At 60.9% G+C, this 25,426-nt stretch overlaps 1 protein-coding gene across 1 annotated transcript; it reads left to right on the top strand.

The window, feature by feature from the left end:
- The first annotated feature begins 1,049 nt into the window (after nt 1-1,049).
- MRC2 (mannose receptor C type 2) lies at nt 1,050-24,334 on the top strand. The gene is made up of 30 exons (XM_050327582.1): nt 1,050-1,179; nt 9,754-10,152; nt 10,350-10,523; nt 10,693-10,857; nt 11,020-11,133; nt 11,666-11,809; nt 12,277-12,465; nt 13,221-13,375; nt 13,698-13,805; nt 16,132-16,247; nt 16,355-16,503; nt 16,624-16,841; nt 17,024-17,166; nt 17,716-17,818; nt 17,912-18,050; nt 18,316-18,351; nt 18,651-18,811; nt 19,053-19,120; nt 19,436-19,536; nt 19,624-19,769; nt 20,158-20,272; nt 20,364-20,527; nt 20,725-20,833; nt 21,223-21,458; nt 21,550-21,718; nt 21,898-22,047; nt 22,294-22,413; nt 22,874-23,053; nt 23,435-23,461; nt 24,094-24,334. Exons 1-30 carry the CDS (start codon nt 1,053-1,055, stop codon nt 24,312-24,314), a joined length of 4,446 nt encoding a protein of 1,481 aa, XP_050183539.1. The 5' UTR covers nt 1,050-1,052; the 3' UTR covers nt 24,315-24,334.
- The last annotated feature ends 1,092 nt before the right edge of the window (nt 24,335-25,426 follow it).

Below are 25,426 nucleotides of genomic sequence, written 5' to 3' on the forward strand. Positions count from 1 at the left end.
GCTATTAAAAACTTTCTTAAAGCCTTTCTTACCCAGCTCCTGGATATGGGATATGTCTGCATCTGGATGCTGTGGTTGCACTTCATCCCGTGCCCCTCAAGCAGAGCCCTGGGAAGCTGGAGCCCTGCACCCCACGGCTGCAGGGACGGGCTGGGTGGTGGGAGGTGCAATGAGCTGTGTCCAGCCTCAGCGTCCTCATCCCCAGCTGAGCTGGGAGCTGCCCAGCTCTGTGCCAGAGGGATGGAGGGAGGAGGAGCCGGCTGGGCTCGGGATGGGATAACTCTGCCGGGCACCCAGTGGTGGAAGCGAGGGCGTGTGGTTGGAGAGATCACAGCAGCCCTCGGGTGCTTTTCCCGGAGGAGTTGGGGGTCCCACACTGCGGGGCTGGAGGCACTGCGGGGATCTCCCACGCTCCCTCTGACTTGTCCAGGGGCATTGGGGACCACCTGGGATGCGGAGGGAACCAGCCCATCCCCGAGGGTCTGCAGGGATGCCCTGGCCAGGTTGGGCAGCGCTCCTGCCACTCCCACACTTCAGTCCCCGGATCCCCCTCCATCCCCAAACCCCCTCGCCCTCCCCAGGGGTCTGCAGGGACGCACTGGCCAGGCTGGGCAACCCCCGCAACTTCACCCCTGGACCCCACCTTCACCCCCAGATCCCTTCCCGGGAGTCTGCAGGGATGCCCTGGCCAGGCTGGGCACCGCTTTTCCCACTCCCGCAGCTCCACCCCCGGCCCCCCCGCCCCTCGGCCGTGATGCCGCGGGGAGCCCCCTATCCCGGTACCCCCCGCTCCGGCCGCCGCCCCCGGTCCCGCCGTGGGCCGGGCCCCGCTGACGCAGTGTCTGAGCCCGGCGCGCACGCTTATTTTATTTTTTTAAACTTTTTCTCCCCCCACACTCCCCTTCTCTTCCCCTCCCCTCCTCTCCCGCTCAGCGTCCCTCCTCCTCCTCCCCATCCTCCTCCCCATCCTCCTCCCCCACCCCCGGCCCCTCCCCGCCCCCGGCCCGGCAGGAGCGGCGCGGCCCGAGCGGAGCGGAGCGGAGCGGGCAGGGATGGGGATGGGGATGGGGCGCGGCCCGGCGGGACCGCGGCCCCTCTGCCCCCCGCCCTCGCGCCCCCTCTGCTGCCTCCTCTGCTGCCTCCTCGGCCTCCAGCTGGTGCTCGGCGCTGCGCACCCAGGTGGGACCGCGCTCCCCTCCATCCCCCCCCCGAGCTTTATCACCGGGAGGGGGGGAAAAACGGGGGGAGAGAGGAGCCCAACCGCGGTGGGGAGGGCTGGGGGACCCCACCCCTGCCTGGGGAGGGGGCGGCGGGACCCCGGTGGGGTCGCGCAGGGCTGGGGGTGGGAAGGGGGGGTACACCCGCCTCGCTCTTTGGCCGATGAAATCGCTCCGGTTTGTTTCCTCGCGGGATGTTTTATTTGCTTTCGGCGCGGCTCGTTTTGCTCCGTCCCCCTCCGCTCGGCGTTCGTTCCGCCGCGTTTTGTTTTCTCCGCTCGCGGCCGCGCCGTGGTTTTGGGGTTTTTTTTTTTTGTTGTTTGGTTGGGGTTTTTTTCCCCTCGTCGTTCCGCCTCGCTCTTATCGCTCCGAGTGTAACTCCCCACGGAAAGGCTTTCGCTGCCTTGGGGGGGATGCGGGGGGAGGCTCCAGGGGTCGGGGGCGGCCGCAGACCCCCAGCCCCGCTCCGGCCCTTTGTCTCCCTGGGGAGGGCAGTGCGCGGAGCGGGAGGTCGTGGGGGTTTGTTGGAGGTCTCCTCCCTCTCCCATCCTGACCCTCTCCCCTCTCCCGACGTGTTAATCCTATGGAAAAGTGTGTGTCCCCCCCCCTCCACCCTCCGGGGCCCGAGTGGGTTTTTTTCCAAACTTTTCTTTTTGTAACTTCTCACAGTAAAGTCAACGGGTTGTTTTTTTGGTTATTTTTTTTTAACCTCCTGAAGACACCGTGAACCAGACACCGGAGGCTCCTTGGGACTGCCCCTGGAATTGCCATTTGAGACACTTTTTATCCCGGGATAGTCTAGCCCAGAAGCAGGGAGCTGCTTTTGGGGCTTCCTTGAATTATTTTGGCTCTCCTGAGAAAACTTTTCAAAATGCAAAAAAAAAAAACCAACCCGAAACTGGCTACTTTTGCCTGAAAATAACAACAATAAACCCTTGGCCTATTTTATTAGAGCACAATTAGCAAATCCAAAGCAGATTTGGAAGCAGCAGCATGGGAGGGCACTGCTCCTCTCCTCCCCCCTTGCCTTCCCTTTCCCCTTTCCCCCAGTCCTGCAGCGCCTGGGGCTGAGCATCCCAAGGGGAAAACGAGGGGTCATGGGCACGGTGCTGGTGGGCAGCAATCCCATGCCAGGCAAGGATCCATCCTGGGATCAGAGGAGAAACTGCTGGTCTGGGAGGTGGAGAAAGGAGGAGGTGATGAGGAGACCTCCATGCCCCGGGGCGCTTGGAGGAGCCGTGTCGGGGTTTGCTGCTGTTCGGAGTCCTCTCAACTGAACTTTCCGCAGCTGAATTCCTGTTAAACCTCCCCATAATTTACTTGAGGGCCGTGAATTCCTCCTTCTGTGGGTTTTAAGGGGGGCTGCTTGATTTCAGCAGGGCTTTGCTACCTCTTAAGGGCCGGTTTTGGCTGTTTCATCCTAAAAAATGTCGGTGGGATCCAGGTCTGGCGATCGCGAGGACAGAGGCACCTCTGTCCTGGAGGTGAGGCGGGAGCGGGGTGGGAACCGACCCCGTGCAGGGGCTGGGAGAGGAACAAGGCGGCTTTCAGAGGCCTCCAGCCACGGGGCCAAGTCACTCGTGCCTTGCTGGTGCTGAGCACCTTCAGCTCGTCCCCCTCCCCATCCCTGCTTTTGGCTGCTCCCCCCCAAACCATCAACCCTGGCTTGGACCCAGGGGATGAAGGAGTCAGGAATGGCACCAATGGAAGTGCCATATGCAGTGCACCAGGCTGGGTTTGCAGCTTGGAAAGGATCCTCACTGGGATTTTGGGATCGGGATGGAGTAGTCCCAAGAGTGCCTTGTTTGCAAGGATGCCGCTGGCAGTGTCCAGTCCAGCCAAGCAGCGTTGCTTCCCCTGGGGAGCTCTTGCTTCCTTGAGGGGTTTGTGCCAAACTCCTGCCTCTGGGACAGCCAGGAAAGCTGCAGAGGGACTTTTGGCAGGAGGTTTGGGGCTCCTCGCTGGGATATCACCTCCCGCTGCCCCATCTCTGCAGCATCGCGTGGGCACCGCGTGCCCGTCCCGGGGAAACCGAGGCAGCAGCTCCTGTCCTGTGGCTGCAGGCAGGACAAGGTGCCTGTGTGGATGCTGGGATTTGGTGCTGGATCATCTTCCCCCCTGTCCAGTGCCCAGTGTGGGACCTGCTGTGTGGGCTTTGCTTTGAGGGGGGGGGGGCAAAAGGGACCTTGCATGAATTTCCCCCATCCCCTTTTTCCTCTTTCTGATGGAAATAGATCATTGCACGGCAAATGCAGCCCCACGAAATTATAACTCGGTCTTCTTTGGATTATTTGGGAGCAGGAAAGGGGAACAGAGGTGGTGGCTTTGCTGCTCAGAGCCTGGCAAGGGGCAGGGGACAGCGGGGACCTCCTCGCCGGCGCCTGCAGCATCAGCCGGGGAGCGGCAGCAGGGCCGGGGACAGTTCTTGCGCAAGAATGACAAGAGTGGAAAGCAAAAGAGATTTATTTTAACCTTCAGTGCAAAGCTGTCCCCTTCCCCCAAAGCCAACCCAGCTGGAGTGGGGTGACCCCTTTCCCCCAAAGCTGGTGTGGGGGCCCCAGGAGGTTTCCCGTGGGAAGGGGCTCCTCGCCGGCACGCGCGGAGGCGTTTTCAGGCGTGAGGTCCCGGGGATGGTTAAAGCCACGTTGCAGGTTTTTTCTCTCTCCCTGGCTTTATTCCTGGCTGGATTTTGCACCTTTCCCTGCAGGGCAGAGGCACACTGCTGCGTTCCCTCTTCCTTAAGTATTTTCCAGGGAAGCTTTTTGCCCCCAAATCAAAGCAAATGTCTGCTGAGGGGTTATAATTCCTGTCTGCTGAAGCATCTTTTCCAGCTGATAAATCCATCACGGGAGACTCTGATCCCAGTGCCTGGGTGGGTGCTCAGAGCAGGAAGGGAAAGGTTTGCCCAGCATTGCCCAGGGGATCACTGTGCCCTGCTCAGCTCCACCAGTGTGGATGGATCTCTGGTGGGAGTGAAAGCAACGCCCTCCCACCCACACACCCACCCCAGCCCATCCTGAGCCAGCGTTTCTCCAAGGTTGTTTAAGCAATTTGTAGGATTTGGTTCTTCACGTGCGGCCGAGGAGCAGGATTTTAATTAATTTGAACCGTGCGGAGCCCGCGGAGCATCGACATTTTTCTCATTCCTGAGATTGCTCGGAGCCCAAAAGAGCCACACAGATGCTCTTGTTCTTAAAGGACCCATCTTTAGTTAATTAAGGATTAGAAAATGATTAGTGGATTGCCTTGCAAACTCCTGGGAGCGCTCCTTAGCCCTGGGAGCGAAGGGCTGGCTCTTTGCAGGGGGCACAGGGCATTTTCCAGTACCATCCCCATCCCACTGCTCAGCCCTGCACTGCACCTCCTGATGTCACAACAGGGATGGAAATGGGACTTTCCATGTTTGCAGGATGGTGCTGAGATGGGACTGGGGAGTCTGAACCTTTCCCTTTCCTCTCCCCAAATCCAGACACAGCAACAGGGACGTGTCAGGGGTGTCCTGCACCTCCCATCACACCCCTGGAGGTGGCCACCAATTTTCTGGCCAGGGGGTCTGTGGTTCTGGTGGATGAGCGGATGGGGGTGGTCAGAGGAGCCAGGGCCAGAGCAGTGCCCATGGCTGCCACTGGCAGGGGTGGGTGTTTGGCCCCTGTGTCCTGGGAGGGAGCCTTCGCTGCTCCCACCGTGCCCTCAGTGGGTCCGTCACGCTCCTCCATCCCGCCTGGAGCCTGTCGGATGCTGCTGCCTTCCTCTGCATTCCTGGGAAGTCAGCACCTCTGGATGCGTGCAGCCACTGCAGGGCTGGAGCCTGGGCCAAGTCTGGGGGGAAATGGGAGAAACTTTCCATCCTTCTCCTCTTTGCTGGGTGTCAGAGGGCGGGTGCTGAGCCTCCCCTCTCCCTTGTCCCCGGCCGTCACCGTGGGCGAGTCCCTTGAGCTGCCCAGGCTGAGCCACCCAAAAAATGCATTTATTTGTGCGTGTCCCGGGCAGGGTGCAGGGAGAATGGGCTTCTTGGTGTCTGCAGAGAGGCTGAAGTGAAGGCTGTGGCCCTCATCCAAGCCCTTCCCGAGGCAGAGGGTGGTAGGTAGCCGGTGGTGGCGCAGCCAAGTAAGGAGCTCGTCTCGTCCAGCTCCCACCATATAAACAGCAGCTCCTCTCCTCGAGCCAAGAGGAGTTCCTCAGCTCCAAGTGCACATCCTGCTGCTCCAAGCCATCAGGAGCTTTGCTTTCTTCCTCCTAACAAGAGATCTGTTCCTTATTCCTGGAGGTTTATTTTTTTAAAAAATCCCAAACAAACAGAAAACCAACCAACAACCGCCCTCCTTTATTCTGGAGCTTGGCTTGGAGCACCCAGAGCTGCTTCTGGAGGAGCCTGGCCCCAGCTGAGCCACGGGGATGTGCTGGGCTGGGTGAATCTGTGGGATGTCAGGCAGCATCTGGTGCAGACTTCTAATTTAGGAGTGTTGGAGGTGGGGGGTTGTGTCTGCCCTGGGCTCTGGAGCAGACAGGAGTGTGGCCAGTGCCCTTCCTGAGCCAGAGGCTGCCAGCATGTCCTGGGGCTGCTGGTACAGCTCTATTTCCTTCCCTTTTATTTTTTTTTTTCAGTCTGAAGTTCCTCTTTAAGCAGCTCCATGGAGATACTGATGCCAAAGGTGGCTCAGGAGGGAGGTAGAGCCGTGACACCCTTCCCACAGCCGGGGATGCTCTCGTGTCCCGTGGGTGATGGCAGCAGGGGATGCTCCAGCTCTGCTGTTGGGAGCTCCCACGAGCACAGCTGCTGCTTTTATCACCTCCCAGCCCTCAGGGGGATGCTAAAAACTTGCTGCCCTTCATGGCAGTGGCCGTGCTTTTGCTCTTCTCCATGAGGAGACCGTAGGGACGGTGTCAACCACTCCTGGGCTGGCAGCTGGGGGTCACACCAGGGCTTTGCTGGGTGTGGATGGGCAGGCTGGGACAGTACTGGGGGCAGGGTGGTGCTGAGGATGCCCCTCCATGTTGTGCTGCAGGGCTTTCTGTGTTTGCCACCCCCTCTGCCCCCCTGGAGCCTCCCCATCCCCGTGGCCTCTCTCTCGCCTGGTGCTGCCCACACTCCCCAAAATTGCAGGTTGTGAAGCTTTCCTTGTGTGCTGGGGGAGTGTTGTGGGGAGGCTTGAGCTGAGTTCCCTCGGTTCAGGCTTCCTGATGGCTGAGAACTTGCTTTTTTTTTTTTTTGAGGGCTGCTCCAAAGGATGGCAGCTTCTCCATCCCTGCAGCCTTCAGCCTCCAGTGCCAAGGCCAATCCCTCCTGCTGATTTCCCACATGGAGAATGTTCCTGCAGGCAGAGCTGGTGTCCCACTCCCCCTCAGCTCCCCCCTGGCCCCACCATCACTCTGCCTTGTAGCACTGACTGGTTTCCATGGTCCCACCAGTAAGCCAGAAGCAGCATCCCAGTGGCTGCGTGGCTGGGACAAGACACTGTCCTTGCTGGAAGCACATGGGTTTTCCCTTTGTTTTCATTGTTCCTCCCCAGAGGAGGAAAAGGAGGAGGAGGAGGAGCAGGATGTGATGGAGCAGAGCTGCTCTGAGCAGGCCCTGCTGGAGAGATGAAGGATGTAGGAGGGAGAGGCACAGGGTGCCCACCCCACCTTGTGATTTAACTTGGGTGATTCCAGGCAGACCATCCAGCAGGATTGCCTTTTCCAGTGCTCTTTGTCCCGTGCCAGAGGGCAACTCCTATTTGGGAAGGATCTGGGGTTGCTGTGGGTGGGTTTCCATAACTGGAGGGTGGTTGGGAAGCTCTGCCTGTGGGATTTCAGGTCTGCAGGTGGGTGCCAAAACCTGAGGAGCTGTACCATGGCTGTGGAGAGCAGGCCCTGGAAAGGATGGGGACATTCCCAGTCCCTTTGGGATGCTCCTCTGGAGCTGCCTCCTGCAAGGGTTGGGGTTGCTGTTTGGGTACCAGGTTGGACAAAGGGATTCACTGATCCAAACTCATCCCATCCTCCCCAGCTCCACGTCCATGCTGGGGTCAGGGAGGCTGAGCAATCCTCTCAGGGCATCAGGGACCTGTCCAAGCACCACTTGCCAATGTCATGGACACCAGTGGGGGTCAATCAGCCCTAAATTCCCTATAATTAAGGAAAAGGAGAGTGTATTTTGGGTGAAGCCCAGCTCTGCTGCCTGGTGCTGAGCTCGTGCTGGTCACCCTCAGCTCCCCACTGGCAGTGCCCCGTGGTTTTGCATGGGGAGAAGCTGGAAGTTCTGAGGAGGTGGATCTTTCCCACTCCTCTGTGGCCCAGGGGAGGTTGGAGGGGACACACTGGGTGGCCTTTGCTTCCTTCTCTGAGCTGGGGGGGGCCCTCGTGCTGTGCTCCCTGCAGCGTGTGGGGGCAGCCCAGAACCCTTACCCTGTAATTTCCCACCTCCAGCTCTTCTCTTTTTAGAGTAAAATGATATTTTGTGCCTTTCTGGCCCTGGGCCTGCCCCCTCCAGCTGTCTGGACAGCTTCCTCTGAGCACTGTGAGCGTGGCCCTTGCCCCTTGCATGGTGCTGCCAGCCCTGACATGGCACTGAGCACCCCAACACCATTCCTGGGTTGGCTGCAGGGCTTTCCCAACCTGATATTAATTTTTCTTGCAAAGCCAGACTCGCAGATAACAGAGGAGGGTGTCCCATAGCTGACCCTGGCTGTGGTGGTGTTCACAGTAGAGAAGCCTTTTCTGTTCCAGGGACCAAAATGCCGCTGTTTGGCTCCTTGCAGAGCTCTGTGGCATCAACCTGTGCCCCAGGGGGGCCTCATCCTGCCCCAGTGCTGCTTCTTGGGTCCAGTGGGTCATGGCAGTGATGCTGCATCACCCAAAAGTGCTTAAAGACCCCCCCATGTCCCCAGTGCTGGAGGGGCTGCACCACCCTCGCTGTAGGTGGGCTGGGAATGCCGTGGATGGTGCTGGTGAGTGAGTGTTTTTTGGGGGATGAGCTGTCTAAATCAGGATCAGGCCAGTCCCAGCTGGGAAGGCACCAGCACCAGTTCAAGGGACCTGAGCTTCTGCCAGCCAGAATCAGCCCTTGCCTGCATTTTTGCTTGTCTTCTCACTTGTCCTGATTTGAAAAATATTTTCAGGGAAATTAAACATTTCCCTCGAATTAAGTGAAGCCCTGCAAAACAGGCTTCACTGTTGGTTTATTTGACATCATCACTGATATCATCTGGGCTGGGGAATGGGCTTTTGACATCATTTCTGTCCTGGAGCTGGGTGGATGCTGCAGCTCCCAAGTGCAATGGGGGTGTCTGTCTTCCTCCATTTATTTTTCCCTTTCAGACAAGGCAAGGAAGTTCTCAGAGCTGAGATGTTTGTTGCTCGAATGTGCAGGAGCCTCCTGTAACAACAGAGCTGGGGCAGGGTGAGGTTGGGGGTGTGGGTGGGGGGAAGTAGGAAATGAGAACCTTTTCAGCCCAAAAAAATTCATACAATGGCAAAAAACCAAAGCAAACCGAAGCTAAATATAGCGGGGCCCGTGAGCTCGCTCGGACTTCTGGTGAACGCTTGTGGTGGAAAAAAAAAATGGGTCGTTTTAAAACAAAAAAAGAACAACAGAAGTGGTGGTGTTGATGTGGTGCTTTAGGCAGCTTCTTGCTGGGGGAGGTTGAGGTGGTGAGGAGCCCTGGGGCAGCTTTTCAGCTTGGAAATGTTCACTGGAAGAAGTAAAGTGTCCCTTAAAAATGGCACATCAGCTGGAGCAGCAAATCCCAGTGTGATGTCCGGGATTTACTGGTTTATGCAGGGTTTGGGATGGGGCCACGTGGTGGGGTGGGACCAAGGTGATGTGGAGATCAGGGAATTGCTGTGGGGATGCAGAGCTGGCCCGTGGCAGGGCCGTGGGATGTGTGTGGAGCTGGGGTTGAGCTCAGCCTGTCTCCCCTCCACGGCTGAGTTTTATCCACTGGCAGGGATTCCCCTCGCTCAGCTCCCACCTCCCAACGCCTGGGCTGGGATTCCAGAGGGTCCTGACACCACGTTCTGTCTGGGCTGGGGCTGTACAGGCATTTTCCATCGCATGAAGGGAGACCCTGTCTGCTCTGCAGTTTTCAGCGGGTCCCCAGACACACACGGCACTGACAGATGCACTCCCTGTGTCCCTGCTCTGCCTGGAGCAGATGGCTGGTGCTGAAGCCCTTGGCTCCTCCAGCCCTGCCACAGGCTCATTGCAGTGCCTGGGAACGCTGTGGCCAAGTGCTGCCCACGGGAGCTGAGTTTTGAACCGCTCCAATGATGTGGTGGGAGCGGGTGAGTTCTCTGCTCCGGCTCTGAGGCCCAATAACCACCTTTTGGGTGCAGGCACCCACCCACGTCACCCTGCTTGGAGTCCATCACCCAGGGACAGGCGCTGGGGCAAACTCTGTGTCAGTGCTGCAGGAAGCAGCGGTTCCAGGGATGCTCCCTAAATCCTGCTGTGCATGGAGCCAGGGTGTCCTGTCAGGGCTGGAGGCGATGCATGGCACATACTGAACAATGTACTGACGATGCTTCAACCCTTCCAAATTTGTTTCTTCCCCAGACTCCAAGGTCTTCCTCATCTACAACACTGGCTCCCAGGGCTGCCTGGAGACCAAGGACTCGCTGGTGCGACTGGCCAAGGGCTGCAACGGCAGCGCCCCGGCCCAGCAGTGGAAATGGGTGTCCCGAAACCGCCTCTTCAACGTGGGGGCCATGCAGTGCCTGGGGGTGTCGTGGCACGGGGGCAACAGCACGGCGGGGCTGCACCCCCTGGCCACCTACGAGTGCGACCGCGAGTCGGTGAACATGCGCTGGAGCTGCCGCGGGCTGGGCGAGCAGCTCTCGCAGCACCTCGGCCAACGCCCCGCCAACGCCTCCGCGGACAGGGGGGACCAGGCCCGGGGCTCGCAGTGGAGGACGTACGGCACCGAGGAGGACCTGTGCTCCGTGCCCTACTCTGGTAATGCCTCCTCGGCAGGTTTGGCGCGACCCCGAGACGGCAGCGGGCGGGTCCTGCCTGGGGGGCTCGGTCCCAGCTGGCTGGGGCTGGTGGGAGTGGGGCGGCACTCCCTGCCCCCCACGCCACCCCTCACCCCAAACCTCCCTCCAGCCCTGTAGATGCAGCTTCAAGCAAGGGCTCCTCTTTCCCCCCCGCAGAGATTTACACCATTCAGGGCAACTCCCACGGGAAGCCCTGCACCATCCCCTTCAAGTACGACAACCAGTGGTTCCACGAGTGCACCAGCACGGGGAGGGAGGACGGGCACCTCTGGTGTGCCACCACCCAGGACTACGGCAAGGACGAGCGGTGGGGCTTCTGCCCCATAAAGAGTAAGTAGGGGGACGCATTCCCACGGGGGAAAAGCAGAAAACCCCGTGCCCTTCCCTGCTGGGGGTTTTCCTTCCTCTCTCTCTCTGCCTCATCCCCCCTCCTGTGAGCAGCCCGCAGTTATTGGGGTGTTTTGGGTGTGTTGGGTGCTCACCCTGCTCGTCCCCGCAGGCAATGACTGCGAGACCTTTTGGGACAAGGACCATCTCACCAACAGCTGCTACCAGTTCAACTTCCAGTCGACGCTGTCGTGGCGGGAGGCCTGGAATAGCTGTGAGCAGCAAGGGGCCAACCTGCTGAGCATCACCGAGATCCACGAGCAGACCTACATCAACGGTGAGACTGTGGCAGCCTGGCTCTGCCCTCCTCACCTGGGCATTGCTGCTGTCAGGCTGCTCTGCCTGCCCCGGTGGTTGGTTTGGAGGGGGGGTGACACACTGAGGGGCTGAGCTGGGGTTGGGGGGGACTGATCCTGCCCCTCTGGCTGTGTTGGCTTAGGGCTCCTGACTGGGTACAGCTCCACCCTCTGGATTGGGCTCAACGACCTGGACATCAATGGAGGCTGGCAGTGGTCAGACAACTCGCCCCTCAAGTACCTCAACTGGGAGAGTGGTGAGATGGGGGGGTCGTGGTGGTGATGGGGGTCTGGGGAACAACGTGTGACCACCAGAGATGGCCACGTGGCAGGGGAGGTGGCCTGAGCTGCCACAGGGTGTCCCTGAGCTGCCTGAGGACAGAGAGCCCCGTGGGGCATTGGAGCATTCCTGTGGATAACCTGGGTTGCCATTCCGTGTTTGGAGGGCTGCATCCCTGCTTAGGGCTGGAGTGTGGCTGAGGGGGGGTCCCCAGCTGCAGACACCCCTCCCTAACCCTGAGGTGCTCAGGGAGCAGAAGAACCCATTGGTTGTGCCTGGTGCTGTCACCCAGAAGCACCCTTGGTGACAGTGATACCCTTGGAGGAGGTTTGGGGACAGGCAGGAGCAGTTCAGGTCTGGTATCGTGACCCCCCCAGCTGCCACCTGGGCACGCGGGGTCACATCTTCATCAGAGGAAATAACGAAATAAACGGGGCTTTGCTGGAGCAGGGAGAGCTGCGTTGGTGGCTCCTCAGCAGCCTGTCCCCCCTCCCCACCCTGCTCTCCAGACCAGCCTGACAACCCCAGCGAGGAGAACTGCGGGGTGATCCGCACCGAGTCCTCGGGGGGGTGGCAGAACCGCGACTGCGGCATCGCCCTCCCCTACGTCTGCAAGAAGAAGCCCAACGCCACGGCCGACCCCTTCCTGACGGGTGAGCAGGGGCGTGAGCAGCACTGGGAGTGGGCAAACTGGCCCTGCTCCCACCCTGCCACAGCCAGGGGGTGCTGCCCGTGGTGTCCCCAGCCTGCTGGTGCCCTGGGTGTGCGGAGCAAGGGTTGATTTGGGTTCCCAAGATTTGGGAAGAGTCATTTCCGAGAAGCGCTCGGTGCCGCTCCAGGTTGGGTGGTGAGGGAGGGACAGAGAGCAGCGGGTCCCCCCAGGGGAGGGGTGTGCTCTGCTCTGCTCTGCTCTGCAGACAGGAGGGATTTTGTTTGGCCCTGGAGCTCCAAAGCCGCCGTTCCCTCACCTTGCCACCGCCTGTTACATTTTGGCCGTGGCTTTCCCACTGCGGCTTTGGCTTGTTGTGCTCAGCGCCCCGTGGGACTGCGGCCCCTTCCCTGCCAAGGACAGGGCTGGAGGGCTGGGCAGGAGCCCTCAGGCTGCCTTGTGTCCTGCCAGACTCGTGGTCGGAGGTGAAGGTGGACTGCGAGCCCAGCTGGCAGCCCTTCCAGTCCAACTGCTACCGGCTGGTGGGGGAGAAGAAGAGCTGGCAGGAGGCAAAGAAGACCTGCCTGCGGAGTGGGGGGGACCTGGTCAGCATCCACACCCTCTCCGAGCTGGAATTCGTCACCAAGCAGATCAAGCAAGGTAAGGAGGAGCCCGCTGTGCCAGCAGCCCCCCTTCCCATCCGGTTATGGGGTCGATGGCAACGTCCCTGGGTGTGCTGGAGGCTGCAGAGTTGACTCTGTGGCTGTGCAGGGAGTGGAGGCCCCAGGCTGGGAGGTGATGTATTCCTTGGAGGAGCTCGTAATCCGGGTGCATCCCCCATCCAGCAAATGTAAAAGCTGTTCCCAGGAGCCTGCAGTGCCGAGGAAAAACTACACAGCTGCAGCTGGGAATGATGTTAGTCCCAGCTGGTTAGTGTAGGAAAAGATGGGGAAAAAAAGCCCTGCTGGACTTGCTGGAGGAAACCAGCAAGGAGCTGTAGGAGGGTGGAGCAAGGAGGGGAAATGCTGGAGCCTCCAAGCTGAGAGCAGACTGGGATGGGATGGAAAGGAATGGTTGAAAACCAGTAGCTCACTGGACCAGAGCCTGCAGGTCTGGACTTTTACATTCTGCTGCTGCCAGCCCTTCTCTGAAAGCTGCTGGCAGATATCCCTGTGTTTCCCACTCTGGGGGTCCCTGTCCTTGTGTTTCCTACCCTGGGGGTCCACCCTTGCAGGCAGGAGCTGCCCTGCTGTGCCCTTTCCTGCCCGGGGTCAGAGCTGAGCCCTGCAGTGGGTTCTGGCAGTTGCTGTGCAGGGTTCTGGTCCCATCACGGGGGCTCGTGTCACTGGTGGGCTCTGCGTGGTGTCAGCCAGGAGGAGGAGGGAGTTTCACCCCCTCCCCTCCTGCCCTGGCAGATGTGGAGGAGCTCTGGATTGGCCTAAATGACCTCAAGCTGCAGATGAACTTCGAGTGGTCGGACGGGACGCCCGTGAGGTTCACGTACTGGCACCCCTTCGAGCCCAACAACTTCCGTGACAGCCTGGAGGACTGTGTGACCATCTGGGGACCGGTGAGAGCCTGGGGGGCAGAACAGGGGGATTCAGGGGAATTCAGTGGGGTTTTGGAGTCCCAGGGGGAAATAGGAGGGTCCCAAGTGGGAAAGGCAGCACTGCACTATGCTCGTGCCCGAGGAAGGCATTCCTCAGGGAGCACCTCCAGCCGGGTTGAACCTGGCTCATCCCAGCTGTTGGGATGGGAGAGATCCAGCGCATCATCCTTGGGGATTTGATGTAGGGAGGAAAAGTCTGTTGACACGAGGTGGGGGTGGATGGGCTGGGGAATTCCCCAGGCTGTCGGGATAGGCTCATTCCTGCTCCTCTCCCACCGGGCAGGAAGGGAGGTGGAACGACAGCCCCTGCAACCAGACCCTGCCATCCATCTGTAAAAAACCAGGCCGGGTGAGCCAGGAGAAGGAGGAGGACGACCATGGATGCCGAAAGGTGAGGGGCCCCTGGGGCTGGAGGTGTCTGCATCTCTCCATGGCTCTCCCAAAAACCATTTTGGGGAGCACGTGGGGCTGTGGGGTCTGTGCCTGGGAGCTGCTGGTGCCGCAGAGACCCCGGGGCTGCCGCGCCCTTCGCTGCCGTGGCTCCGGGAGGTCACGGGCAGAAACTGGGACACCACGCACATGCGTCTGTGAACATCATCCAAGAGCCTCCTCCTCGGGCTGCCTTGGCTGCCAGCAGGGATGTTCATTTTATTTTTTTTTTTTTTTTTCCCCTTTGCCTCTCTCCGTGCCAAAACACGGCAGCAAAGCTGCTGCACGTGGGAGCCCGGCGGGACGGAGGCGGCTGCCGGCCCCGTGCCTGGGCGTGCTGGCAGGCTGCCCTCCCTGGGCGGGGTGCAGGCATTCTGGGGACACCAAACAGGCAGATTCTCACCCAGCCCGTGCTCTGCCTCAGTTTCCCCAGCTGCCACGGGGGGCTGAGGCCGCCCCGTTCCCACGCTTTGCTGGGAAGCGGCTTTTGTGGCTCTGTGGAGTCTCCAGTTGCTGAGCCTGGCAGTGCTGCCACTCTTGAACTTCTCCCAGTGTTCCAGGGCAGGCCCTCGTGCTCAGACTACCAAGCAGCCACGCTGGGCCAGCTCCCAGAGGTGCTGCTGGGCTCCTCCTGGGTTCTTATCCCGTTGCCAAACCACAGCAGCCATTTGGCTCTGCCAGAGCTCAGGGCAGCACAGCAAGCTGCCACACCAGGCCAGATTTGGGGGGCTGCCAGCTGTAGCCAGAGGAGTCCCAGTGTCAGCAGGTGCTGGGGGTGAGGCACTTGGTGGGTAGAATTCCATCACCACCCATCTGCGTGTCTCCAGAACAGTCCTGAGCTCATAGGATGTCCTGACTCATGAGATGTCCCCATGGGGATTTAACTCCTCCTGCCTCCCCAGCCACAGTTTTACCCTGGCCCTGCGTGCCCAGCAGAGATGCACCCACTGAGAAACAAAGTGGGAGTGGTAGATCAACCAGGGAAAGACCTTTTCCCACCCTTCTTCCCCTTCCTCATCCTCAGTGACACCTTTTGCCACCCAGATTATCATCCTGCTCAGGGGATTTGGCCCCAGTTCTCTCCAACCACCATGCTGGCTTTTCATTATGGCTTTGCTGCTTTTTTTCCCCCCTCTTCAAATCTCTTTTAATTTTGGAACAGCCTTAAAGGAAGCAATGAGGGCTGGAGGTTTGGGCAGTGGGAATGGCAGAGCTGGAGAGGGATGTGGGGACACACTGGGATTAGGAGCTGAAGGCAGCAGTTGGGTCCTCTTGGACCATGTTGGACTATCTTGGTCCTCTTTTGGATCACAGGGACTTGCCGTGGTGCTCAGTGTGTGGGAGAGCATCCATGGGGTTTTTGGAGTGCTGAGGTTGGTTGGGAACCCCTCTGGGGACATCCAGATCCTTCTGGGGGCATCAGGGACCCAGACTGTCCCAGAATGGGCTCATTCTTGGCTGCTCAGGGGCATCCATATTGTTCCAGAGGGATCCAGCTGGTGGGTCTATACCTGGAATTGCCAACTTTGGGGAAAGACTGTAGGAACAGGAACTTGGAGGGAAAAAAATGGGATTTTGGGGTTGTTTTCATCTCCTAAAGCTACTCCTGCTTCCCTCTTCACCGTGCTGCTGACACTACATATGGCGCGTGTCCCCCTCTGTCCTTCCAATGCCCAGGGGACCCAGGAGTGGAATCCCAGTGATACTTCTCCTTCCAGGGTGTCCCTGAGCCTGAGGCCACTTGCTTCCCCCTTGGGAAGGGCGTGTGTTCCCTCTCGTGGATGAGCCCCCATGTCCCTCCCCGCTTGGCTGTGGGGCCACTTCCAGCCCCGGGGCCTCCCCGCTCCCTGCTCTGGCAGAAAACAGGCACTATTGTGTCTCCAGCCCCGGAGAGGCTCCAACATCAACAAGGCACGGGATTAAAGCCGGCTGTGGTGGGACTCGCTCTGGACTCGGCCCCGCGGCGTGAAGAGGAGGATTGTGTTCCCCTCCCCGCGCCCCGGCCGGGGCTGCACCCTGGCAGGGAGAGCCTTTTCCCCGGCTTTGAAGCTGCCTGGGTGTTTGTTTTCCCTGCAGCCACGTCCCCTGGGGCCAGGGGCTCGTTGGAGCTCAGAGCTGAGCGGGGTCAAGCTGGGTTGGCCGTGGGCAGGAGACCTCCCTGGAGAAGGCAGAGGTGGTGGCAGGGGACGTGGGATGTTGCTCCCGCGCCCCGGGATTGCTCCCATCCTTCTGGGGAGTTCTGGGTGGGCGGTGCTGGATGCTGGATGTCCCCTGTCACCCGTCCACAGGGCTGGAAGTGGCACAGCCCCTCCTGCTTCTGGCTGGGCGAGGACCGTGTCCCCTACAGCGACGCCCGCAAGACGTGCTCCGACTACGGCTCCACGCTGGTCACCATCACCAACAGGTCAGTGCTGGGCTTGAGCCCCCTCGGCTGGGGAGTGACCCCACCAGGGGCTGGGGCCTCGCAGGCCGTGTCAGCTCACAGCATCACCCCCTCTGGCTGCCCCCCAGGTTCGAGCAGGCCTACGTGAGCAGCCTCATCTACGGCTGGGACGGGGAGTATTTCTGGACGGCCCTGCAGGACATCAACGAGACGGGCGCGTTCCGCTGGCTGAGCGGGGACGAGGTGATGTACACGCACTGGAACCGTGACCAGCCCGGTAAGAGGGGCAGGGGTGGGCGTGGGGACACCCCCTCCAACAGGGTGGGTGCTGGCTCTGCCCCCCCGGTACACCTGACCCTAAGGCTGTGTCCCCTCCCCGCTCCCGTGAGCGCTCCAGGTTACAACAAGGGCGGCTGCGTGGCCCTGGCCACCGGCAGCTCCATGGGGCTGTGGGAGGTGAAGAACTGCAGCACCTTCAAGGCCAAGTACATCTGCCGGCAGAACCTGGGCACCCCGGTGAACCCCGAGCTGCCCGGGCCCTACCCCACGCCCAGCCTCACCGCCTCCTGCCCCCTGGGCTGGAGCTCCGACCCCAAACTGCGGCACTGCTACAAGGTGAGGGGTGTTCCCGTGGGGCAGGGGGGGTGAAGGAGCATGTTCTGGTGCAAAGAGGCTGCCCAAACCCCACAAGCCTGGCTGGGGCTGGGCGGTGGCAGCGTGCCCCAGGGGGTGGGGACGATGCTCTGCTCCTCTCCTGCTTCTGAGCCCCCCGCCCTGCGGGTTCCTCCTTCCCCCAGGTGTTCAACTTCGAGAAGCTGCACGAGAAGAAGACGTGGATCGCGGCGCAGGAGTTCTGCCGGGAGCTGGGGGCCCAGCTGCTCAGCCTGGGCAGCTACGAGGAGGAGCACTTCGTGGCCAACACCCTCAACAAGATTTTTGGGTGAGGGGCTGGTGGCACCAGCACGTGTCCCACTGCCAGAGGGTGCTTGGCACGAGCCCGCAGCCCTCACAGCGCTCTGGCACACGTGGATGAGTGGTTGGAGCGTGGATGGGGCTCTCTGAGCACAAACTTGTATCATTAGGTGTGGCTGATGTGGGAGATGTGCAGGAAAGAGGGGATGTGGGAGAAGTGCAGGAAGTTCAGTGTAATTAGGGGATGGAGCTTGGGTTTCAAACGCCTCCAGCCCTGAGCCTGTTATCCCAACTCCTGCCTTCCAGTGTGTGTGGGGATGGCAGGCTTTGAAAACAAACAGAAAAAGGCCAGATTATTAATATGTATTTGTGTATAAATTTAATATATGCCTGTGTGTATATAAACAATAGATAATTGTGTATAAACAAATATATAAAATACCAATGCATATTATCTGTGTATAAATATACACAATAATATATATATAATTTCACATTATATATTTGTGTATAACTGTAAACCCCTGTGGTTTGGAGTGGGGGTTGTGTTCTCACCCATCCCCCTGGCTTCCCCCAGGGAGTCCGAGCCGGAGCTCCACGAGCAGCACTGGTTCTGGATCGGCCTGAACCGGCGGGACCCTGCGGGGGACCGGAGCTGGAGGTGGAGTGATGGGCTGGGGGTGAGTCTGGGGGGGCACTGGGGGTGCAGGGGTAGGGGGCAAACCCGGTGCTGGTGGAAATGCCCAACACCGCCCATCTCTCTCGACCCCCAGTTTTTCTACCACAACTTTGACCGCAGCAACTACGACGACGACGACATCCGGCCGTGCGCGGTGCTGGACCTGGCCTCCCTGCAGTGGATGCCGATGCAGTGCGAAGCCCAGCTGGACTGGATCTGCAAACTGCCCAAAGGTACCAGCAAAGGGGCCCCCAAGCCCCCCAGGCTGTGACTAGCCTGGAGGAGGATGGGCTGTGGGGCTGTGGAGCAGGTGCAGGGGAATCCTTGGGAGAGGGGAGGATGGTTCCTAATTCCGGGTCAAAGAGAGGTGCTGTTCCTCATGGGGGGATTCGGGAGGGCATCCCACCCGTGGAGCCCACAGGTGTTTTGCAGGGAAGCATCAGAGGGAGCATCCCACCCCTGCATCCCTCTGACAGCCTCTCCTTGCCCTTTCTCCAGGTGCCGACGTGAAGGAGCCGGAGATCACGACCCAAGGTGTGTTGACCATGGCCATGTGTCCATCAGGCATAAACTGTCCTCCCTGGGCCTCTGCTGCCCCATCACAGGCACCCTCCCTGCAGAGCATCCAGGCAGTGTTATCCAGAGAGGGATGGGAGGGTTGGGAACCCAGGCATCCCACTGCTACCCCACATGGCTGTAGGGACTGCCACGGGGACTGGGTAGAATCAGGCCTGCCCACTGCAGGAGGGGCTCAAAACACGCGGGGACGGAGGGACAAGGTGGCCGTGGCAGGGGTGTCACAGCCTCAGCGTGACACCACTCCCTGCCTGCAGGCAGCAAAGAGTGGGTGAAGTACCAGGAGGCCGAGTACAAGTTCTTCGAGCACCACTCGACGTGGCTGCAGGCCCAGCGCATCTGCAGCTGGTTCCAGGCCGAGCTGGCGTCAGTGCACGGCGAGGCCGAGCTGCGCTTCCTGGGCCAGAACCTGAAGAAGGTACCAGGGGACAGCTCTTCCCTGTCTTCTTTCACCCTTTGCTGGAGGGATATCGTTTGGGAGTGCTGGGGTCACAATGCAGCGCCTGTGTGTGCGTTTGGGGCTCAGTGAGGTGATGTTTTGTGTCCTGGTGCAAGCTGAGGGTGGGGACGGGGGGGGACTGATCTCTATGACAGCCTCTGTTGTCCCCAAATGCCTCCAGTCCCTGTAGGACACTGACATGTCCTCTTTGGGTGTGCAGTTCTCCAGGGGCCAGGAGCAGCACTGGTGGATCGGGCTGAACACCTACGAGAACGACGGGAGGTTCAAGTAAGTCGCAGACAGAGCCACTGTGTCCCTGCTTGTCCTCACACCTCTGTGTCCCTGCATCTCCTCACACCTCTGTGTCCCTGCATCTCCTCACACCTCTGTGTCCCTGCATGTCCTCACACCACCATCCCCAGCTCTGAGCACTGTGGCTCAGCACTTGCCCCTCAGGGGTCTCATCCTGGGGTGCTGGGATGGAGATCCTCACTCAGGAGGGCAGTGGTGGGACACACTCCCAGTTAGGGCATGCAAACTGGTCCCGTTTGCCAGGTCACCACTCAGCTCTTTTTTTTTGTGCTCCCACCCGTGCTTTTCCAGGTGGTCTGACGGATCCCTCCTCAACTTCATCTCCTGGGCACCGGGCAAGCCCCGGCCCATCAGCAAGGACAGAAAGTGTGTGTACATGACGGCCAGCAGAGGTGAGGGCAGGGCCAGCCCAGGTGAGGGCAGGGCTGTGCGGGGCTCAGTGAGGATTGGGGTCATGCCCAGCCTGTCCCTCCCCACAGAGGACTGGGGGGACCAGAAGTGCATGACGGCGCTGCCCTACATCTGCAAGCGGAGCAACGCCACGGCCGTGAAGCCCTCGCTCCCTCCGGCACCCGCTCCCACAGCCGGGGGCTGTCCCCCAGGGTGGGTGCAATTCCTCAGCAAGGTACGGCCAGAGGGAGAGGGGATGGGAGGATGGAGAGGGGAGGGCAGGATGAAGAACAGGAGGGAGAGAGAGAGAGGATGGCAGGAAGGACAGGAGTCAGCAGGATGGAGGCGGAGAGTGGGTGGCTGTGGAATGGCAGGATGAAGAGAGGGGTTCCTGCACATGTTCTTTAGGGAATGCTGGGAGGTGCATTAACAGGAGCGCTGGGAGAGGTGTGCTGTGGGGTGGGGGTGCAGGAGGGGGTGGGGGCTCGTGGATGTGAGGGTGCAAAGGGGAGAAGGGCCACTGGGGCAGAACGGGGCTGCAGAGGGGGTTGAATGGGGAGGTTGCAATGCTCAGGGTGGGGCGGCTGCCCCCCGGGGACCATCCCATGCCCCTGCCTGTGCAGTGTTTCAGCTTCAATGGCCACAACAAAGGCGAGATAGTGAAGTGGCCGGAGGCAAAGCAGGCATGTGAGAGCCAGGGCGCCGTCCTGGCCACCATCTCCAGCCCCCTGGAGCAGGGTAGGTCCCCACTGCCCCCACCAACCCCTCCAGCCCTGCTGGCTGGGGACCTGCCGGGGGTGTTTCTCAGCACCTCGCCTGTCCCTTGCAGCCTTCATCACGTCCATGCTGCCCAACATCTCCTTCGACCTCTGGATCGGCCTCCACGACGCGCAGAGGGAGTTCCAGTGGGTGGAGGGGGAGCCCCTGCGGCACGTGAGCTGGGCCCCCGGGGAGCCCTCGGGCTGCAGCGCCTCCAGCCCCCGTGACAAGCCGGTGAGGGAGACCCCCCACAGCATCCTCCAGCCCCTGGGAAGGTCTCAGTCCCGTGTGCCACCGTGAGAAGGGGGGTTTTAGCAGGGATGGCTCTCCAAGGGCACGGCAGGATCCGGGACGCCCCTGCTGTGGGGGTGTCCACAGGGGTGGGAGGACAGTGCTAAGGGCAGTGCTGACCTTGTGGCTTGGCTGTGCAGACCAACTGCGTGGTGGTGTGGCACGGCTCACCCCCTCTCTTCACGGGACGCTGGGACGACCGGAGCTGCCTGGAGGAGAAGCACGGCTACATCTGCCAGCGCACCATAGGTAGGGGGGGCAGGAGGGGACAGCCCCAGCTCTGCTGGCTGGGGACCTGCCACTGCCACCCTGGTGGGGCCGGAGAGCTCAGAGCTGTTGACTCAGCCTGGGAGGAGCTCCTGGTGCTGGAGGAGCTCTGGGAGACAGGCTTGACTTGGGGGGATGGTCCCTGATCACAGCCATCTGTGGGACAGCCCCAAACCTGTACATGCCAGCCTGGCTCGGTGTGTCCCATAGGGATGTGACTCCCTGGGGACGCCCCTCTGCCCTCCCTGATTGCACCAGTGCAGCACTTACAGGGACAGCCAAGCCTAGGCAGGGATGGACAAGGGAGTGACCCCTCCTGGGATGGAGGAGTGCCCTCCATGCCCTCTGACCGTGTCTCTTTGCTCCCCCAGACCCGTCCCTGAGCCCCGCGCGGACGCCGTACCCGCCCTCGCCCACCGGCAACCTCTTTTACCACAACAGCACTTACCGCATCCTGCAGAAACCCCTCAGGTGGCACGAGGCCCTGCTGCTCTGCGAGACCCTCAACGCCACCCTGGCCACCATCCCCGACCCCTACAGCCAGGCCTTCCTCACCCAGGCCGTCAGCAGCCTGCGGGCCCCGCTCTGGATCGGCTTGGCCGACGAGGTGAGGGAAGGGGGTAGGTGACTGGGCGGGGTGACCCTAAGGGGGATCGTGGCAGCCCCCTCAGCGTGTCCTCCCCTTGGTTCTCCTCCAGGGAGGCCGGAGCTACTCGTGGCTGACGGAGGAGAACCTGGTGTACACCAACTGGCAGGACGGGGAGCCCCAGCAGGTCACGGGCTGCTCCTACATGGACGCGGACGGGAGCTGGCGCACGGCCGGCTGCGACACCAAGCTCCAGGGGGGCATCTGCCAGCTCCGAGCAGGTGCTGGCCAAAGGGGGGCACAGGGTGGTCCGGGTGGGGTGCCACCAGTGGTTGGAGATGGCAGCCCACCCGGATGGAGCTCTCTGCGTGTCCTCGCGGGTCTGAGTGCCCCGACGTGCTGTGGGACCTCGGCGCCCTGTGCCCCTTCACCCCCTCAGTGTGCCGTGTCACCTCCCCAGGTGGCCCCCGCACGCACAAGTGGAGCTACAGTGGCAGCTGTCCCAAATCCCTGGAGGACTCGTCCTGGATCCCCTTCCGGGACCACTGCTACACCTTCCACATGGAGATCACCCTGGGGCAGAAGGACGCCATGAGGAGGTGCCAGAAAGGTATGAGGGGGCTGAGGTGGTTCAGGGTGAGATGCCCAGGATGTCTGTGGGTGCAGCAGAGCCTCCCTGTCCCTGTGCCTGTGCCCAGCTTTGGTCAATCATTATCTCCTTGCTATTCCATGTGAGGGTTGCCCAACCATCACGTGGTTCATGGGTGGTTCCTCAGCTTTGTGCTCCCGGGCCCTGCTGCTCCCCAGCTCCATCCTTTGAGTTCTGGGCTCTTCCATGTCACTGTTCCCTCCACAGTCGGTGGCACGGTGTTGTCCATCCAGGATGAGATGGAGAATGTCTTCGTGTGGGAGCATCTCCAGTCGTATGAGGGCCCTTCCAAGGGGGCCTGGCTGGGCATGACCTTCAACCCCAAAGGTACAAAGGGAGGAGTGAGGTTTGAGATATTCCCCCAGGCACCCCCATGAATTCCCACCAGGACAGCAGTGAGCAGAGGAAGCCCTTGCTGGTGGCACCAGTGAGGGGAGCTCGTCCTGTGGTGTGACAGGAGCACCAGTACTTCAGGCCATGCTGGACATGCCATGTGTGTCCTCCTCTGTCTTGGTGGGGTGGGAAGTCCAGAGCCTTCTCCAAGACACTGGAGCCTGCAGATGCAGGAATGAACCCTGTGGCCCCTGGTCCTCCCCAACACCCCATCACACCATCACATCACAGAATCTCGGGATGGTTTGGGTTGGAAGGGACCTTAAACATCATCCAGTTCCAACCCCTTGCCATGGGCAGGGACACTTTCCACTAGACCACGTTGCTCTCTGAAATGGGACAAAGATAGGGTGTCCCCTTCAGCCTCCCCAGGCCTAATTGTCCCATTTCCCAGGTGGCACCTTGGTCTGGCATGACAACACCGCCGTGAACTACTCCAACTGGGGCCAGCACGACACGGGGCCCAGCATGCTCAGCCAGAACAGCTGCTACTGGATCCAGAGCAGCAACGGCGTGTGGCGCCTGGGCTCCTGCACCAACGTCACCATGGGGGTCATCTGCAAGATCCCCCGAGGTAGGACCCCTCTTTCTGCCCGTTGTGGGCTGAGCTGAGGGTCTGGGCAGGGTCCTGCTGGCAGCACCAGCCATGTGTTTGGGTAATTCTGGTGCAAGGGGGCTGTAATTCCAGTGCAGGGGCCGGTGCTGGGGTTTCAGGTCCCCACTGGGCTGGGTGGTGGGCTGTGCGTTTCTCAGTGGCTGGGTCGGCCTCTTGGGGCAGGATGAGGCTGGTGGGGCGTTGGTGGAGCAGAGCAGAGGATTCCCCCAGCTGTGGCATCACCCAGTGTCCGTGGTGTGGTGCTGGGAGCAGCAGAGGGGATGGAGCTGGTGGTGCTGGCGCTGGGAAGAGGGGAGGGTGTCATGGCTGTGCACTCACTCATCTGTGTTGCTGTTGCAGTGGAGGAGAGCAGCTTTTCCAGGGCAGGTGAGTGGCACTGTCAGACTGGGCACAGTACTGGGACTGGGAACCAGTCCTGGGAGCCCGTACTGCAGCCTGGATTGTGCACATAACCAAAGAATGGGGTTTGTGGGTGGGAAATCCCATTCTCCAGTGGCATAAGCCATCCCTCCATGGAGGTGTGTGTCTGGCCAGCCCCTTGCCAGCCTCTCCTGCCCCTGCCCATACTGCCTGGCCAGGCTGGAGGATGGACACCACATCTGCTGGTGAGATCCCAAGCTTGCATCCCAGGCAGCTGCCAGATGTTCCCACATATCAGAAGTGACCCAGAGTGTCTGCCCAGCCCCAGGAGGTCTGCCAGGGGCAGGATGTCCCCAGAACAACAAAGCAGGCTCCTGTGCTGACCCATCCTTGGGGGAATGGCACTGAGCAGGCTGTGGTCACAGCCCCAAGGCTCCAGAGCTCAAAGAGCCTTTGGACAACGGGGACGTGGTGCAGGGCCAGGAGCTGGACTGGATGATCCTTGGGGGTCAGGATACTCCACGATTCAGTGATCCCACCCAAACCCGCGGTCTGACCAGAGCCCCACCAGCCCCCTCCCCTCTTCCCGAGGCTTCAGGAGCCATCGGGCTGCCTCTCACCGGCCTCTCCTCCCGCAGCCCTGCCGGAGAACACGACGGCCATCGCCGTGGTGGTGGTGTCGGCGCTGGCTCTCTGTGCCGTGCTGGGGGTCGTGGCGTTCCTGTACCGGCGCCGGCGCAGCGCCGAGCGCGGCGCCTTCGAGAGCGCCCGCTACAGCCGCACCACCTCCAACCCCGGCGAGGCCGCCGAGAAGAACATCCTGGTGTCGGACATGGAGATGAACGAGCAGCAGGACTAACGGCAGGGGGGACGCTGGGGACGGGGGCCTGGGGAGGGGGACGGGAGCTCACGGCACACGCGGCCCCCACGGCGCGGGGTGGGGGGCGGCGGGGCAGGGAGAGGGGCTGGGCTCGGGGTTAGTGGGCACGAGGAGGGAGCTGGGGTCCCTCCTGCCCCACAGGTCACCTCCGGGCTTGTGCCCAGCGGCCGTGGAGGCACTTTCAGGGCTAAAAGGTTTTGAGGAAGGTTTTGCCCCCTCCCACCTCCCAAGTTGAAGAGCTTTCCAGGCAACGAGACACCTTCCCCTTGGGAGAAGACAAGGTGTTCAGGGCTCTTCCCCCCAGGAACTGAGCTGGTGTCCCAGAAGACATCCATCCTCCCTGGCAAGAGGTCTCCGAAGCCGATCTACCTCCCCTCCACGTGCAGTAGCGAGGGTCCTGCCACCCCTGTCCCCACCACTGTGCCGCTCCTCTTCCCCCTCCTCGGCCTCGTCCCCCACCTCCAGCAGAAAGCAGCGGAGATGCCGCCACAGAGATCCAAGCGTGGCCCCCCTGGGATCAACGATGGGATCCCCTCTGCTCCCTGGGATGGATCTCCTCTCCTCTGGCTGGCAGCCAGAGCTTGTCCCGTTTTCTTTGGTGTGTTCCCCCTCTCCCCAGATAAGTGCAGGGGGTAGCACCGGAGCAAACTGGTGGCCAGGCCCCTCCAGCGGGAGCACCCTCAGCATCCCCAGCACCCCAGGCCCCCGCAGGAGGAGCTGGGTGCTGTGGAACGAGGCGCTGCCGGAGAGCCGGGGCCACCCTCTGTCCCTTACCGGGCAGGGACGGCACGGGGCTGGGATCACCTGCCACTGGGGCCTTGTTGGGGCCAGAAGGCTGAGGGTCAGGGCTGTAGGGTGGGGAGGATTTGGAAGCCTTGGTGGCTCTTTTGAAGCTCGGTGGTCTGTTGGTTTTTTAAGGGAACGATGGTAGCTTCTGTTGCTATACTGTACCGAGTGCGTGCTGAATATATACGTTCTTTCACACAGCTGGCTGGGGTGTGTGTGGTTGCCTGTTTCCCATGGAGGGTGTAGCAGAGGAGGAGGAGGAGGAAGGCAGTGTGTAGCTAAGCCCCTGCTTGGCTTTTGAGCTG

Source organism: Myiozetetes cayanensis, unplaced genomic scaffold (genome assembly GCF_022539395.1).
Source record: "Myiozetetes cayanensis isolate MyiCay16 unplaced genomic scaffold, myiCay2020 scf34, whole genome shotgun sequence".
Taxonomy (NCBI): domain Eukaryota; kingdom Metazoa; phylum Chordata; class Aves; order Passeriformes; family Tyrannidae; genus Myiozetetes; species Myiozetetes cayanensis.